The sequence below is a fragment of the Falco punctatus genome (genome assembly GCF_963210335.1).
Source record: "Falco punctatus genome assembly, chromosome: 12".
In the NCBI taxonomy this organism is placed as follows: domain Eukaryota; kingdom Metazoa; phylum Chordata; class Aves; order Falconiformes; family Falconidae; genus Falco; species Falco punctatus.
This window is the reverse complement of record NC_137592.1, coordinates 29,385,397-29,401,783: the sequence shown is the minus strand read 5'-3', so window position 1 is coordinate 29,401,783 and position 16,387 is coordinate 29,385,397. Positions and strand designations below refer to the sequence as shown.

General features: G+C 50.3%; 1 protein-coding gene across 2 annotated transcripts in view; it reads right to left on the bottom strand.

The window, feature by feature from the left end:
• Nucleotides 1-16,387, bottom strand: part of GALNT14 (polypeptide N-acetylgalactosaminyltransferase 14) — a 99,788-nt gene that overhangs the window by 27,176 nt on the left and 56,225 nt on the right. Inside the window, exons 3-5 of one of the 2 annotated variants that reach the window (XM_080408805.1) lie at nt 13,896-13,994; nt 4,561-4,628; nt 1,914-1,979 (exon numbers count right to left, since the gene is read on the bottom strand). In XM_080408805.1, coding sequence (XP_080264931.1) covers nt 1,914-1,979; nt 4,561-4,628; nt 13,896-13,994 — 233 coding nt within the window. Of the gene's footprint in view, nt 1-1,913; nt 1,980-4,560; nt 4,629-13,895; nt 13,998-16,387 lie in introns of both variants that reach the window. The other variant, XM_080408806.1, reaches the window with a different exon arrangement.

The following is a 16,387-nucleotide window of genomic DNA, read 5'->3' as shown; positions in this document are numbered from 1 at the left end:
GTTCATTGCCCCCTTTCTGGCGCTGCAAGGCATGCCAACCGTGTCCCAAGGTCACTAAAGCAAATAAATGGCTCCACCAAGATTAATGACTTACGGCATTTATGCCAATCCTTAATTTGCTCAATTTTTTCTGCTGTCACCTTCTGGGGCAAAACACTTCAAAATACTTTCATAATCCCCTGCAGGCAATAAATCTAACACAGCTGTAAGTCAGTGGGGAATGGGCCAGAGGAGCTGAGGGTGGGATCACCTCATGGCAGAATTAGGCTTTTTTCAGGCTGCTGAGCTTTCCCTGCTGTGCCCCTTTCCTTGTCCCAGTGACCCCCAAGGTCTCCCTCCCACCCTGGGGGCACTGCTGATCTGCAGCTCAATGGGGACACGTTGCCAGCAAGGAAAAAGGGTCAGCTCTCGAGGTGCTAAGAGCCCACTTGGCTCATCAGGGCCCTGACCGTGAACTTAGAGCCCTTTGGAGCTGGATTGCTGCGTGTGTTTGTGGGAGAGAAAAACGAACAAAGAGGGAGGGCATGGAAAACGGCTGCACGCGTGGATTTCACACAAGACTCTTTGGCAATATCACTGCTCTTAAAGATGCTCTGTTCCTATTTATACAGGAGTCAACTGGCTTTCCAACACGCCTCCTGCCTGAACCACAGCACGAGAAAGGAGATGGTCGGCTGGCAAACAAGAGGGCACGCAGGCTGCTCAAGGGGAGCAGAGCTTCTTGATGAAGGAGAAATGGTGACAACATGGGGGGAGGCAGGGGCAGATAAAGAGAGACAAAAGGGTTTCAGGGAGCAGCCGCACATCAGGTCCGTGCAGGAGGAGGCTGCTGACTTTTGTATTAAAATTCCCTATAGGAAATGAGTCAAGGAACAGCCTCGGAGCAGGAGAAGAGAGCCAGCAGAAAAAAGCCTGGAGCAATCCAGTGTTTGCCAGCATCACCTCCTGCAACACAGGTTGTCCCTGTATCACTCTCCACAACTTCTAACATCTTGCGGGTGGGCATGGTCTGCTGTACCCACCCCAGCCCCCCCGGCCAAGTCCCAGCACATCCTGAAGGATACAGCTTCAGTGATGTATTAAGTGAGGTAAGACCTCTAGGCTGGGTTCCCAAATCCTGACGGCTTTGTAGAGCACCAACACCTGCAGGTTCATCCAGTGCTGGTGGTGAACACCGACGTACCCTCACAGCACAGGAGAAAAAGCTGTGAAGGAGGTGCAGGTCTATGGACACCTTCTCTAGCCTCCTGCCAAGGCAGGTGTGTCTCTTACACTCATGGTGGGGTGATGCCACCCTGACACCAGAACTGCATAAAGAATCCACAGACAAACCCTCTTTGCTCCTCGCTCTCCCCAGTGTGACACACACCTGGAGTCACACCTTTGATCTTCAGCATGAAGAACCTTTGGTTTTTTCTGTTTTCCTAGCAAAGTAGGACTTAACACCCATTCAGACTACGGGGAGCTGGAAAATGTCTCAAAAGGCTGCCAGCAGCAGCCCAGCAGGACAAGCATTCATCCTCCATACAGCCCTTCTTAATCTTGCAAATATAATTAATTATTAAAAACAAACAAACAAACAAACAAAAAAAACCCAAACCACCCCACAGAAGCAGCAGGAGTAGCTCTCCTCTTTTTCATTAGAGCAAACATCTTCAAAAATAAGACCCGGGGCTTTGTTTTGCCTGTTCTAATTTTCTGGCTAATAAGCTACAGCTGAGCATCATTGGCTATCTTAATAGTCCCATCTTTTTCAGCGAAGGAGGGGGGATCCATTCCAAATCCCAGCCCTTGATCACATCTCCTTTTATCAGGGCCCCCCGTCCCCAGGAGATGCTGACCTTCCTCGTCACCTGCTCCGTGCAGGTTCCCCCCGCCAGCTCCATCACTCTCACACCTCCTGCAGCTCTTACCTTCTCGCCGTCCGTTCCGCAAGCACTTCACCTTGGGGAGCTTGCCCAGCAAGCGGCAGTCATCGGCTTGGGAAACACAAAAGGAGGACATGTCACCCTCAGCCCCCACGGCGGCTCTGGCAACAGAAATGGTCCTAGAGGAGACTGGGAGCAGGGAGAGGACCCTGTCCTGGGCTGGTTGATGGCTTGTTAGGGCGACGGCACTGCTGGGGCACAACAGTCTTACCCCTCAGTTCATGCAGCATAAATCAGGACTGGCAGAGCAGCAGTTTTCCTAAAACTAGTGTAAACCCAGCAGATTTACACCAAGAACAGCCAAATTATGCTGTAAAGTCAGTGCAGAAGAGCTATGGTTTGGGGTCAGTATCTGACTTTCTGCACGTTAATGCAAACGACTGTTTTTGGTAGCTGCAAAGCAATACCTCAGCTGTTCGATGCCATCTGCCTGGCAGGGCAGCAGCTTCCTGAGGGTGGCCTGCGAGCCCTCAGCAAGGAGAAAGGGATGGTCAGAGAGAGCCTCGTGGGGCAGCTGGGGGCTCCTCACACCCCGGGCAGCAGCTCCATGGGGCAGAGAGGCCTGACAGCCACCTGGGCCCGGGCTGGGGAGCTCCTGCAATCCCACACCCAGTTGCTGCCATTGCTCTTGCCCTGGTGCTGCCTGCAGCCCCAGCATCCCTCCTCACCGGATTTCTCCCAGCAAGGTAGAGGATGCCACAGCTGGGTCTGCAGGCAGGGGCACCCGTCAGAGCCCCCTCTACCTCCGCACACCCACACCGTGACCACCGCATCCCCTTCGTGCCCCTCACCTCTCTGCCTCCATTTCCTCGACACTATAGACACAGAGTGTGCCCCGTCCCCTCCACCCACACGCACCTCCCAGCGCTTTCATCCGCTCTACCAAGCTCTGCTGACAAGAGACGTCACCGTGCCCCTACCCCTAAACAATGGGGGTACAGAGCTGCGCTGCTCCGTGCGCACCGGGGGAGCAGAAGCGGCAGGGGCTGGCTACAGACCTGCGATGGAAATTTGCTGGGAATAGCAGGAACCCGCATGCAGAACAGCTGCATCCCAGCGAGGAACAGGTCAGCAGGCAGAGAGGCGAGAGAGAGACACAACTGGGCATGAGATGAAAGCACCAATTGCTTGGGGTGGGTTGCAGGGAAAAAACTGACCATGTGTGTATAGTCTATTATGCAAATACATGTATTTTATGCAAATGCATGCAGAATAGATGCCAGCAGGCTCAGGCTATCACAGGAAAGAAGATGTAAGACAGCTGAGAAGCGCTGATTTTGAGTAGCCACGGGGTTGCTCTAAGTTATGCAGGAAACAGGCTCCCCCCTGGTGCCCTGGGATGAGTTTAAGCCCAGCCCTGCTCCTTCTCCCCAGGCCATGCCACTGGGCACGCTACAACAGGGAGGCTGCATTCCTACAAACCTTTCTCCTTGCAGGAAGGCAAGCACTTTGTCTGTTCAGCCAAATACCTGGCATTTACTTCCTCCACCCTTCAAAAAGCCTGCTCTGCTGTACGCCAGGGCAGCTCGAGTCCCTGCACCTGTTCCTCGCCTCCATCGCAGCTGTTCTGTCAGTCCCCAGACTGGCCTAGCCTGGACCCCGTGTGCTGGAGTCACACCAAAGTTCACTGCAACCCCTTTCCCTGGCTTCAGCAACTTCCCAGGGAGGTGTCAATGCCGAGAAGTGGGTCTCACGTGAAGTCTGTACGTAACGCTCTCCGAGGTGATGCCTATTTAAAACATCCAAGAGCAAAGCATAGATCCGTTTTGTTTCTTAAACCTCTCTGGCTTTGTTTTCATGTTTCTTAGTAAATGGCTATGTTTTGCAGCTCCTTGAAATGCAAGTGCCACAGACCACCCAGCCTAGGTGTATTTTATCAACCTTTTTATGCCCGAGACAGATTTTTTGAGCACTTACTCTCTGCACCTGGATTTTCCATTCGCCCATCTCACTGGGTAAAGACTTTAGGAACCACTTCCAGGTGGTTCCCTAGTTGCCCCTGGGGCTTTAGCTACCAACTTCTGCTGGAGATCAGACCTATTAATTCACTTGAGTCACACTATTGACTGGGAGAGGACAGCAGGAGGACGTGGGCTGTCTGTGGCGTACAGCCTATTTATGGTGCATCCCAGAAATGGGCAACCCATGTAAGAATTCCTCTTCAATGGGTGAAAAGAGGATGGAAAAAAAAAATCAAGAGGTGCCGGCCACCTACGTAAACATATGCAGAACATATGCATACACCAGGAGGGTCAGACTGGCATCATCCTGTGAAATTCTGGTGGTGTCAGCCCAGAATCGCTCCTGGCCGCAGCTGAAAACCAGATCAAACACACCATGGCTGTGGCAGGATGCAACCGGGTAAGGACCAGATTCAGGTTTACTGGGCATAAAAACTGTTTGCTATGAGCTATTCTTGTATTACTTTCATGAGAAGAGGTTTGATCATTTCGAATTCGAATTCTCCCTGTTGCGATGCAAACCTGGCACAGGGTGATTTGCTCTTCACACCTATGGAGCTTTAAATTTCCTTCCACCTCAACAAACTCTTCCCGCCCTCTGCGTAAATCCCAGGCTCTCACAGGCTCTTTCAGTTTGGTCCCTCACTTTTAACATAAAAAGGGTCACTTACGATCATCACTGAAGTCATCCACTAGTATGATTTCATGGACGAGATGCACTGGGGTGCGGTTTAGCACGCTAAAGAAAGAAGAAAGAAAATCCATGACAGTGCTTGACCAACTCAACAACCCAGAAAATGGGGTGGAAAAGCCTAAGAGTGGAACCCCGCCAAAGCACAGAAGGCCAGGCTTGGATCTCCAGGAAGGATTTACTAGATAAGACCCAGAAACCACCCGCCACTACTCCCCAGTAACCTCCAGTGCCTGGCTATCTGCTCCCTCTAGCATGAGCTACGAGCCGAGGACTCAGTATTCCTGGGAAACGGCTGAGATTCACCCTTACCACCCTTACGAGCACAAACAGAGCACCACATAAAGTCAGGAGCCACCGGCTTTTCAGCAACATACACATTGCACCACGTTTCCTAACGTGGCTTACAGCAAAGCTGCCATCACCCTGCCACCTCTCCTGGGGCTAATGATACGGTGCCTGCCAACAGCAGGGCCAACACAGAGAAAATTACCCAGCTCAAACCCATCTTTAGAGAGCTCACAGTCATGGCAGGACAACTCCTGTTTTTATCCACGAGCTGATTGCATTTCAGACTGCCGAGAGGATAACGGCAGGGCTGGAGCCTGCCCATTGAATGAAAGAGAGGGACTGGAGGATGTGGTTCACAGCTCCCTCCAGGTGGACAGACACTGAAACGTGGCTGAAAGCTACAGTCTTCCCTTAATTATGCCACTAAGGCTTTTTACATTATTACCATCATCATCACCGTCATTATTAAAAAGGCTAGACCCGTTCTTCCTTCTCGCATGGCACAGAGGTCAGCAGAATTACACATGCTTAAAATCCTGCCCCAGCAAAAGGTCAAGGCTGACTACTCGAAGCAGAAACCCCAGGGCATCCCAAAAATCCCCTAAGTCCCTGATAATGCCAGCTGGGTTGTATGGGCTTTCCCAGCATTTAAACTTCTTGGCTTCATCCTGAGCGTGGTTCCTTTTTCACACAGGATTTAAAACCTACCCAGATGTCACACCCCAGTCTGCCTTCTGGTCTGGGTTAGGAAAAACCTTCGAATCTCTCACTGGTGTAAGAGGGCAGAAACCCCACGGGCTAACCACCTTGAAGCCCCAGATACCTCCAGATCCTTATTGACAGGTTTCCCTGATCTCTCAGGGTCCCAAAGCTCCGGCAAAAAGCCTGGAAGTCTGGAATGCCACATCGCTGCCCCAGACCCCAGTGAAGAGGATCCCCAGGGGACCTGAGTGCTCGGGAGCCATGAGCCAAGCTGGCAGGGACCCAGAGGGGTTTCACAGCATCGCCTCCCAATATCTGAGGACATTCAGCCAAAGGGCTGCATTTCTCCGATGAAAACTCCTTGATGATAAAGTGCAAGTTCAGCCCACCCAGGAGAGCTTGGAGTATCTACGTTTATTGCCTGTGCCAGGTGCTGGAATTACAGCCCTCCAGAGAGAAAGAGGTGAGCCAGATTTTTTTGGAAGGAGAACAGGACATCCCAAGACAGAAACTTGAAATGGATCCTCCCGCCATGGTTTTGGTTTTGTTTTTTTGTTTTGGTTTTTTTTTTTCCCCCCAAAGAAATCCTGAAAAAAAAGGGGGTTTTATCTCAGGCCGGAATGGGTAAGGCTGACACTTCCCTTGTGGAGCTCCTCAAAAGTCACTTCCAATAATTACTTTCCCTGGAAACACAATCCCTGCCTCCTCCAGTTTCAGGATCTTGGCAAAAGCCGTGATTTTTTCCCCCACTTGAGATGCCTTGCATGATGTTAAGGTTGGGGTGGGGAGAAAGAGAAACAACAAAGCAACAGCCACGGAGGGAGCCCCATCAGCCAGGAGGTGCTGTGGCCACCCCAGCACCACTAAGGCTTGCCCCAGGCAGGGTTAGGCATCGCCTCACCAACACATCCAGCCCGCACAAAGTATTAGAAAAAGCGGCTGAACACTCCTCCTCCCGCTGGGACACGCAGAACAATTTAGATGTGCTGTTCCCACCTGTCAAGTGTTTTTTAATTATTATTATTAATAGGTTTGTTATTTTTTTAAAAGTCCCCATATGCAAGAGCTGAGTTCAGCAAATTACCGCAGCTAAGCATCAGTACAGAGAGACAGGAGAGCAATATCACGCTCAGTGGAATATTTAACAACCGTTGATTGCCTGGAAACCTAACTTGGTGAAACCTGCAGGAAAGAAGCAGGCTTGTAAAAAAGCCAGCGAAATAAATAAATAACCCACTGAGAACAGGAGAGGGGGGAGGCAGCGACTGACTTGAATATTCAAAGCCTGCCTCCTCCCAGTCTCCCCCATAGATTTGGCTGCCAAAGTGCAATGCAGGGCTTAACGCTACAGGAAAGCAGTCGCACAAGGGCTGATTCTGCTTGTGCTGGTACCAGCAAGAATAACTCAACCAAAACCGCTGCACTGGGCTGTGGAGTCAGACCTGGGCTCTAAGCGCTGCTCAGTGCCTTGGAGCACCTGCGCCCAGGCCACCTCCTACGGAAGAAAATCCAGCACGGACCATTTTCAGGGCGTTGGGCTGGGGAGATGTGCAGCCCAGTCTCTGCTCAGCTGCATGCTCCCGCTGTTCCCAGGTCAAGCAGTTTGCTGCCAACTCTGTGCCTCAGCTCGGCACCTCGTAAATCAGGGATGATGGGCCCTGAACGCCAACAAGAGCCATCTGCGGGGCACAGAGGGTTGACCAGGGCAAGGGGCAAAAAGTTAGCGTGCTGGCTGACGAGGTACGGACATCTCCAAGGACTGCTCTGGCTCTGTAAACCGCCATCCTTCCATGGGGTTAGCGACAGATACCTCCGTGGGTGATGCAGCATCCTCTGGCACCACAAGCAGCCTCACCCTGCACCATCACAGCCCTCTCCCATCACTCCCCTCATGGGATTCACCCACCGCGTGACACCTTCCCAAATCCCGAGTGAACAAAGCCCTGATGAGGGTGGTTTGAAGGCTGGGTCTACCATGGCTCTAAGGGACCTGATGCCCACTCATTTCTGCAGGCTTTGAGCCCACTATTGCCCGTGCAAACCTGTGCACAGGCACCTGCGAGCCCCAAAATCGCTGCTAAGGGCCACCTGACACAGGCACAAAGAGACCCACAGCAAAGGCTGCAGCACCGTAACCGCAGCCTGCTTCCCGACACAGCAGAGGGCAAGCGCACCGGATTTTCATCAAAGCCAAATTCACATCTCCAACGCATTTTCTACCTGTGCTCCGTTAATCACACGATAACCCGTGCCACTGGAAACACAGGAGATGGCAAACACCCCTCCCGTGGCGTTCCTTGGGGAGGATGGGAAACAGAGGCACTGAATCCAGCATGTTTTCCATGTTACATGGATATTTTTTTTTCCAGATGGACTATAAAAGCGCTTTTAAAAATTCAAAGCCACTTTTTCTGTTACTTATGCCTTTGCTCAACTTTGATATTTTTTTATACTTTCTTTTCTTTATGTGTGTGCATGGCTTTTTTTTTTTCCTTTAATATGGGTAAAATCAGAAGACAATTAATATTACAGTGCTTTGAAGTCCCTCTTATTTATAGATTTTTTTCCCCAAAATCAAACATAGGTAGATATACTGCAGCGACGGGCATATTTTAACAAATCAAAACAGCTTTTAAGTTCTGTGGAGCCAGAGATCCCAACACTTTCTCCCTTAAATCACCAAAAGACTTGTTACGAACAAAATGAAAACACATGCCTCCAGTCCAGAAAGTGCTTATGCTTAGTCAACCCATTAAGACCAGATTCGCTGCTGAATTACCTTGAAAAGTTAATGCTAAATTTTCTTTGTTTCAATGGATTTAGCAGACATTAAGCAGATGTACCCATGGAGAATTTTACCTTAAATTTTCATGGTAAGGTCCACCTTCTGTCCTCCTCAATATTTTTTGGGGATCCTTTTCCACCTACCTCGAGGTAAGCACTGCATCCAACTCTACAGAAATTTCCATCTCTACAGAAATACCACTGCAAAAGTCACCCTGACATGTAAGAGACGGAAAATATTTGCAAGGAGGAGTCCAGACCTTCTGACCACAGGTCAGCATGGTTTTGGTCACCACCCAGAATACCAGTTGCTTTAGAGAGGTGACTGTGGACATCCATCCTCAGGAACTCATGAACCCCTTAAACCTTTCCAAGGCAACATACTGAGACTTGTTAAGACAAAAACGCCAACTTTGCTATAATAAAGTATCAAAAGGGCCAAGGGTCATAATTATCAAAATCAGATGGGGAGCACAGCGAGAAAATGCCCGCCAAACTGAACTGCCTCAACAACCCAAAATGGCTAATTAGGTAGGAAGAGAGACATCACACCAAGAATAACCATAATGAGCTTTGATTACGCTGCAGCTTTTGCATTTTATTCTTTCAAATACCCACCAAGCTCTTTGAAATTCAAGAGTTCTCTTATGTTAACATCAAAAGGTAAAAGCGCACGGAGGGCTGTGTAGTTAGTCACTGTGAGAGATGATTAGCAAATTAAGAAAAAAAAAGTCCAGGGTTTAAGCAAAAAGCAGGGGGGGGGAAAGAAATAAAAAAATAGTCAGCACAAAGTGCTAATTACACAGTTTCTGTGCAACACCTGGCTTGGGTTTGCTTCTTTAATTAGGCTCGTCTCAGTTATGGCATAGACTCTGTACAGTTCTGCTGCTGCCTAAGGAAGGAGGCGCACGGTTTGTCATCTCCCTGTCTCAGACGTGTCTGGATGCAGACAGGGCAGTGGCACGAGGGGAAGGTGTGAGGTGCTGGCTGTCCAGGACATCACTTCTCTTACTCATGAGCACTGGAAAATGAAAGGCATGATATTCTTTCTGCTAATTAATGATCTAAATATTTGATGTGTTGTTCACAGCACTTGCGTCAGGACTTTTGCCAAAGGACGTGTTTTGGTTTGTCAGTGAGAGGTAAATAATTAAGTTTCCTTATTCCTTCTCTGAGCTCCCCAGCCGCAAGTTTGAAGAATAAATAAATAAAGACCACTCAGCAGAGTAAACGGGGCTGTCTCACTCTCTGCCCGGCAGGTCGCCAGCACAACAGCCTCCTGCGCCCCGCTCCTGCCCAGCCTGTGTCAGCACTGAGCAGCCATCGGGCTCCCCAAACCACCCCGCTGGAGGGTCACAGCACGGTGGTCACTGATGGCCCGGGAGCAGAGCATCACCCCCGGCTGCCTGCCACCCTGCCTCCCCCAGCCCTGCCTCCAGGGCAGGCAGCACTGCTCTCCCCGCTGCTCCCAGGGATGGGACACGCACCACGCCTTGCTCCCTGCGGACCTGGACCTCAGCATGGGATGCCACACCACACTGAGCCCTGAAAGCACAACTGGTCCTCCCGCAGTGGCTGCATCTCGGCATGAGCATGCCGATGACTGCAGGGGAGGGACAGCAGAGGAAAAGGGATTACGTTCTCATAAGCAAGCCATGGAGTCGATCTGCCTCACCAGCCGGGCTTACAGGATGGAAAGGCACTATTACCCATCACTGTTGAGAGCGCCAGCACCCAGCCCAGCCCCAGGTGACAAGGAGTGCATCTTTCCTGATCACACTGCTCTTTCTCCTCCAGTGACTGTTATGGCCTTGGGGACATCCTTAAGCTCTCCCTCTGGAGGAGCTGGGCACCTAGAGCTGGGCAATGAGCTGGACTCCCTTCCCAAATCCAGGCTAGCACAGGATGGAAAGAGAGGAAAGAATAAACTGTATTTAAATAATAATAATAATTAAAAATAGCCTCTGTAGAGCTTATCCCCCCCTGCCTTGCTCCAGCCTTCCCTCCTTGGGTTTACTCACATAGTCCCATCTCCACACTGTTAAAGACTCTCACCACCTTGAATGCACTGAGCCTTGGAGCATGAAATACATGAAACTGAACCGCAGGGGGATAAGAGACTTGCCCAAGGTCATTTGAAAAGTGAGTGGCTGAAACAACAGCCTAATGGTAGCTTCTTCACTGTCTGCACAGTAAACAAAAAGAAAAAAAATAATAATCTCAAGAGCTACTTTGCTATTCACCATCTCCTCCTTTCTGGCCTCTTTCCCCCCCTTCTATTTCCCTTTCTCATGACACCCATCCCCTGCTACCTGGACACTTGTACATATTCACAAGCATAGTTACGTTTATAAATGCTGATTATATGATTTGCAGGGATTTGGGCATTTGACTAATTTAGCTTTTCTTCCCCCCTGCCTCCCCCTTGCCTTTTCTTCCAGCTGGCAAATGGTCAGTGAAAAGATCATGAAACTTTTTAATTAATTCATTATTCAGCACAGTCCACTAGCTTTTCTCAATAGCTCTGACAACGCAGATTGTTCCTAAATGAACTACCCCAAACAGTGGCAACGTGCCTTGCGTGAGGGGTGCTGCAGAGGCCAGGGGTCGGTGCCGCTGCCCCACGGGTCAGAGCACTCACGTCCTCGCCGAGAGCCACACGCAACACACTGAGCCTGCGACACAGCTCAGCCTCGGTGCTCGGGCAGCATCGAAGCCCTCTGGCAGCCAGGAGAAGCATAGGAATAGCAAAATCCCTTCTGCTCATCCTCTGCGTGGTCCCTTCTGCAACAGCTGATGTCCCCCCCGGCTGGAGGGGGCCTTCACCAGCACCTCCCTCTGCCACTCCTCTGTGTTTACACGGGGTCCTGTAAGAAGCGCCCTTTGGGAGGGCACTGCCCTGTCACCCACCACTTTGAACAAGCCAAGCAACATCCCCTTGCCCTGTTTCTTGTTCCTGCCACAGCAGTTAACTGAGAACAGTCATTCTGCAATGAGGCTGGAAAACTCAACTTACTGGGACTCAGGAAACCAGGTTTGCAACCCAAAATCTTCCACCAGCTGCAGACAAATCACTTCTCTGTCCCTCAGACTGTCCATCTGTCACCTGGGTTTTACCAACCACATAACGTGGAGATGTACTGGGGAGAACAGGGTAGAAGAGTTGCACATTTAACCCACTGCCGTGCTCAGAGTGCTTGACGCTTGGCCACAGGCTGCTCCAAAAGGCAGAAAGCAGCGTCAGGAGGACAGAGTTGGTTTTAAATGACCATGGAAAATGACCCATGTTGTTACAGCCACCATGGGATAGAGTTATTTGGAAGATCTAATTAAACTAAGCATTCGCTGAGCAAGGCGGGGAGAAACCAGAGTAGTCAGAAGGCACAGCAAATTAACCTACAGAGGCTGAAGAGGCAGATGAGCTCTCAACCGGGTCCAAAGCCAGGCAGGGAGGTGGCAATCTGTGCACAATCATGGCCGGAGAGGAGCAGAGCAGGAGCCACATCACCAGCACGACTTGTCACCAAGGGCTGGTACTCCTAGGGCTGGCTGGATCACAGAAAGCCTCTGAGTACTGCATCCAGGAGGAAAACGGTAAATGCTGATGCCAGGAGGCCACCTCCAAACCACAGGGACCAGAAAAAGGAGGGTCAGCTCAGGAAAGCTCAGGGTCTCGGCCCAGGGTGAGGCAGGGGAGATGGGGACACAAGGCTGTCATCTCTGTCCCTCACTGCCTGGGGCTCGCCTCTGCAGTGCAGCTCAGCAGGATGCTCCATGGGGCTCTGGCAACATTTGGAGATCAGCCTACAGGAAAGAGGGCTCAGAAGGGGCTCCAGAGCTGGGGAAACCTCCCCACAAACAAAAGACAAGCCCTGGAATTGCCAGGGCACGTGAGCAAGGAGGAGCAGTGCATGGGGGGCAAGGCTGTGGTGGAAACCACATGCAACTGCGTAAGGAAAGCAGCAAAGCCAACTAATCAAGTCAAACAAAGAAAACAAGAGGAACAAGGAAGAAAGTCTTTTTTACAGCTGGAAATCAGAAACTTCAGAGTCCAATATCCTAGAGGAAGAAGGAAAAATTCAAACTACCTACTAACCTTACCATCATTGCAATGAACAGTTCTCACGAAGCCAGATATGGGGGATCCAGGCATAAGAGCCGTATCATGGGTTTAACATCTCTCATGTGACAACATCACTCATGATCACACTGGCCAGGACAGTCAAGTGCTGAATTATGGGGAGAAATGAGATTAAAGTCCATCCCTGCACTCTAAATGTTATAAGCATCCACTTGGCTTTGCCTCGCCATCTCTGTTACAATAGGTTCTGGAGAACGCTAAACCCATGCAAGGCACTGTAAAGATAAAAGAGAAGGTCCAGGACCAAGGAAGTGGTACACAGCACCAAGTGTCAGTGCTACACACACCCAAAAAACACACACCCTAGAGAGAGAGCAAGTGATGATAAAAAGTATTGTGAAGTGAAGGAGATGCGATTGGACATGAAACTATAAAGCAAATTCGATTTCAGGGCAGTCAAACCCACTCGTGGCACTGCGTGTGTCCACCTGAGGAAGGATGCTGTTTCTTAGAAGAGCCCAGCAAAGGATGTGACAGTGAACAGGGCACAGCTGAAGCCTCCCCCCAGCCAGCAACCCCAAACCTGACCAGTCACGATGATGGTAAGGGGTCTCTGGAGATGTCAGGATTTAACTGACAAGGCTTGTGGTGGGGCACAAGCCTTCACTATGTGGGCATGAGACACACCTGCAAAACACTTAACACTGGTAAAGAGCAGAGCACACGCAAGCTGGCTACAGAGGAACCCACCAGCCAAGACCCGGAGATAGACCCCTCGAACGTGCGCGGAACACACCCCAATACATCTTCCCGCAAGAGAACTTGTGGATTCAAGGCACACATTAGGATTAAACGCTGATTTCAAAAACCTGTGGTGAAAATGAAGCCTTTAGTCTATTCACTACAGCAAAACACAGCCAAGAACAAACCAACAAATGAAGGAATGGCCACATGCCCAGAACGCTCCACTGTGTATCCAGAGGAGTACAGAAACCATCCTTGAAAATTTAGTCTGCATGTGCACCATTAGGGCTTCTCAATTAGCAAGCCTTTCTGGCACTCAATAGGTCACTGGCGAAGCTCAAACAGCAGTACCAGAGCAGACATCTGCCGAATGACACCTGTCCCTGGAGGACTGGGACAAAATACAGCTGAGCACTGATACCCAGCTCCATCTAAAACCTCTTATCCCAGACTCTGCCTAATCTGCTGCTGCTCCCTCAAGAGTGTCCCGTGCTACACCCAGCAAAGGGAGCAGAGCTACCTACTCTCCCGAGCATCCCACTGTAAAATCTACCTCTCGGAGACCAGCTTTCACACTAATTTCTCCCAGTAACCACTTGAAATCATAGCTGGCAGGTTCAGTCCCATTGCTGCAGTGAGTGCAGATTCTGCCTTTACTCACAAAACCCATTAGCCCAGTCACCCAGTTTTAAGAGCAGACTGGGAGCTCTTACCTCCGAATTGTCCTTAGCAGGGTAGACCTGGCCTCATTGTGGAAGGTGATGATGATGCTGGTTGGCGGGAGGTCCTGGCCATAGTGCAAAGTCGTACACCTGGGGAGGAAGAAAGAGGAAAACACCATTCAGGTGCTGGAATTCAAAGTAGGAGCTCACTTCATTAACGCAGGCAGCACAGTCCGCCAGGAGATGGGGCCTCCAGCCGCTATTACAAAAGCGCAGGAGTTTTTCCTGTGTGAATCCTTTCTGAAGGAGTCCAAAACCTGCTAAGTCAGTCGCTGAGGATTAAAGCAGTGAAGAGCTTAATTGTCATTAATAGGAAGGGATGAGAAAGGAGGCAGCCACCTTGCAGCCCTTTTCTCTACCCACTGCTTCCCAGCCAGCACACCCTCCCAGCACCGCCAGTCTCCCCCACCAACAGGCGGGGGGAAGATAAAGGCCCCCCCTTCTGATATTATTTGGGGTAACACCACCTTCAGCAAAGACACTGCTCAGTGACGTTAGCACGACGGGATCAAAACGGGTCCTTCAGGCCAGAGGTAAGGCACACGTGAGTTGCCTGCAGGCCAGCTGCAAGCCTTCTGCTGCCTTGGTGGTTCTGTGAGCTTCGGGGGGCTTTCAGTGTCATCCCACAAGTACTAGGGTATCGTGATGAGTTTTTTTTCTCAAACTGAGGCAGGGACCCAAGTGCTCTTGCACCCACCTGGCTGGTGGCACCAGCAGAGGCAGGAGCATCAGTGCAGCTCCAGCTCCAAGCTGCCTCACCCCCACCTCCCCAGGCTGCCATTTCCACCAGCCAGCTGCAAGGTAAGCCAGCTCCTGTTTCTAAATTGATTGCTTCCTTATTCATTCTGCCTTAATGGCATAACCTGACTACAGGGAAGATTGGGATTTCACATTTTCCAAGTCAGCCTGTAGGAGTTGAAAACCCACAACTGCAACCGCAGCCCCTGCTGCCTCCTTCCCAGGAGGAAACGTCATAGACTGTGTAATTACTCTGACCTTTAGCTGATGAAATTTGTGGCTTTTATAGACCAATACCAACATCTTCCTAGCTTAGGAAATATCCAGATACACCTCTTACATCTGTGCTGCTCTTTCCAGGTCCCTGTCAGTCCCTGTGATGGCCTTAAGATGACACAACAGTGGCAGGAGGGCACCTCGTGCCCAGCCTGAGGAGCAACCCATCACAGCCATCATGTCCCTTCCCATCCACGTGCCACTCGCCTGCTCTTGTGTCACTGCCCGGGTGCTACCACTACCACCCTCAAATGAAGCGGGAAAGAAGACTGAGCAACCACTCCTTCAACAAACCATCAGTTTGCTCCCCCAGAGCTCTGGACCACAGTATCTGCAAGGCGAAGTAAAAAGAGAGGAAAAAATTAAGTTGGGATGGAGAGGAGAAAGTAAGTAAGGGTATACAGATATTGGTTTACGCTATTGGCACGGCACGCTGCACCTCAGAAATGCCAAAATGCTTGAGATACTCACTTTAATGAGGTTTTTCATTTTGAAATTGCATTTTTGATTATTTACAAAGCGAACTAAATGAAACAGAAAAAAGAGTGTGCATCAGGTGAAATAATTCCAAAGATAAAAAAAAAAAAAAGTGATCTTGCGTGGGACAAAATATTTGCAAGCTCACACTAAATTGGTTGCTGCTTTCTTCCACTGTTTCGTTCAAAACATGTCCCAAATCCTGCCTCAACTTGACCAAAGGGGATTTCTCATTACTACCCTGTTCTTTCAGCATAGTCACCAACCCCAGAAATTCACCACCAAACCAATTCTAATTGTAGGTCCATCCTCAAAGGACACCGAAGTTTCACAGCTATTCCGCACGCAGGAGAAAATTCAGTAACATTGCCTTGTGTGACAGCACCCTCATTCATCAAAGTTACATCTCAGGGATGCTAAAACCAGAGCGTTTCTGAATTACTGAACAGCACGGGGTCATGCCCTGAGCTGCTCATCTGGGTCGCTGTGGCCCTTGCATCATCCAGCAACCAACTTCAGCCAAGCTTTCCCAACCTGACACGATGAGAAAGAAGCTGGTGCTGCTGCTCGGCGTGCTATTGGCCACGCTCAGGCTCAGCTCTCACTTGCTTTGCGGAGCTGCAGGGACAAACTATGAGAATTGCTCTCCCTGTGCTATTTATACACCATTATCTCCCAGCCGTTCCCAGATGTGTGTCCTTCCACCGACTTCCAACACGGCATCAGGAGGGTCTCTGTCGAGCAAACAAGGGAAGCTATTTCTGGAAACGAATGAAAGAGGGTGGAAAATACAAACTCATCAATACTTATGTTATTACAATAGTTAAATACAGCGGCGGTGGACGCGGGCTGCATCACCCACCAGTGGGAGTGCTGGGGATACTGCGCTGGCTGAGCCTGCCAGCAGTGCAATGAAGGCTCCTCGTGCATGACAACTTGCTTTTAAAACTCCAGATGTCTGTGCACCAGATCAGCCTGACTAAACAACACGC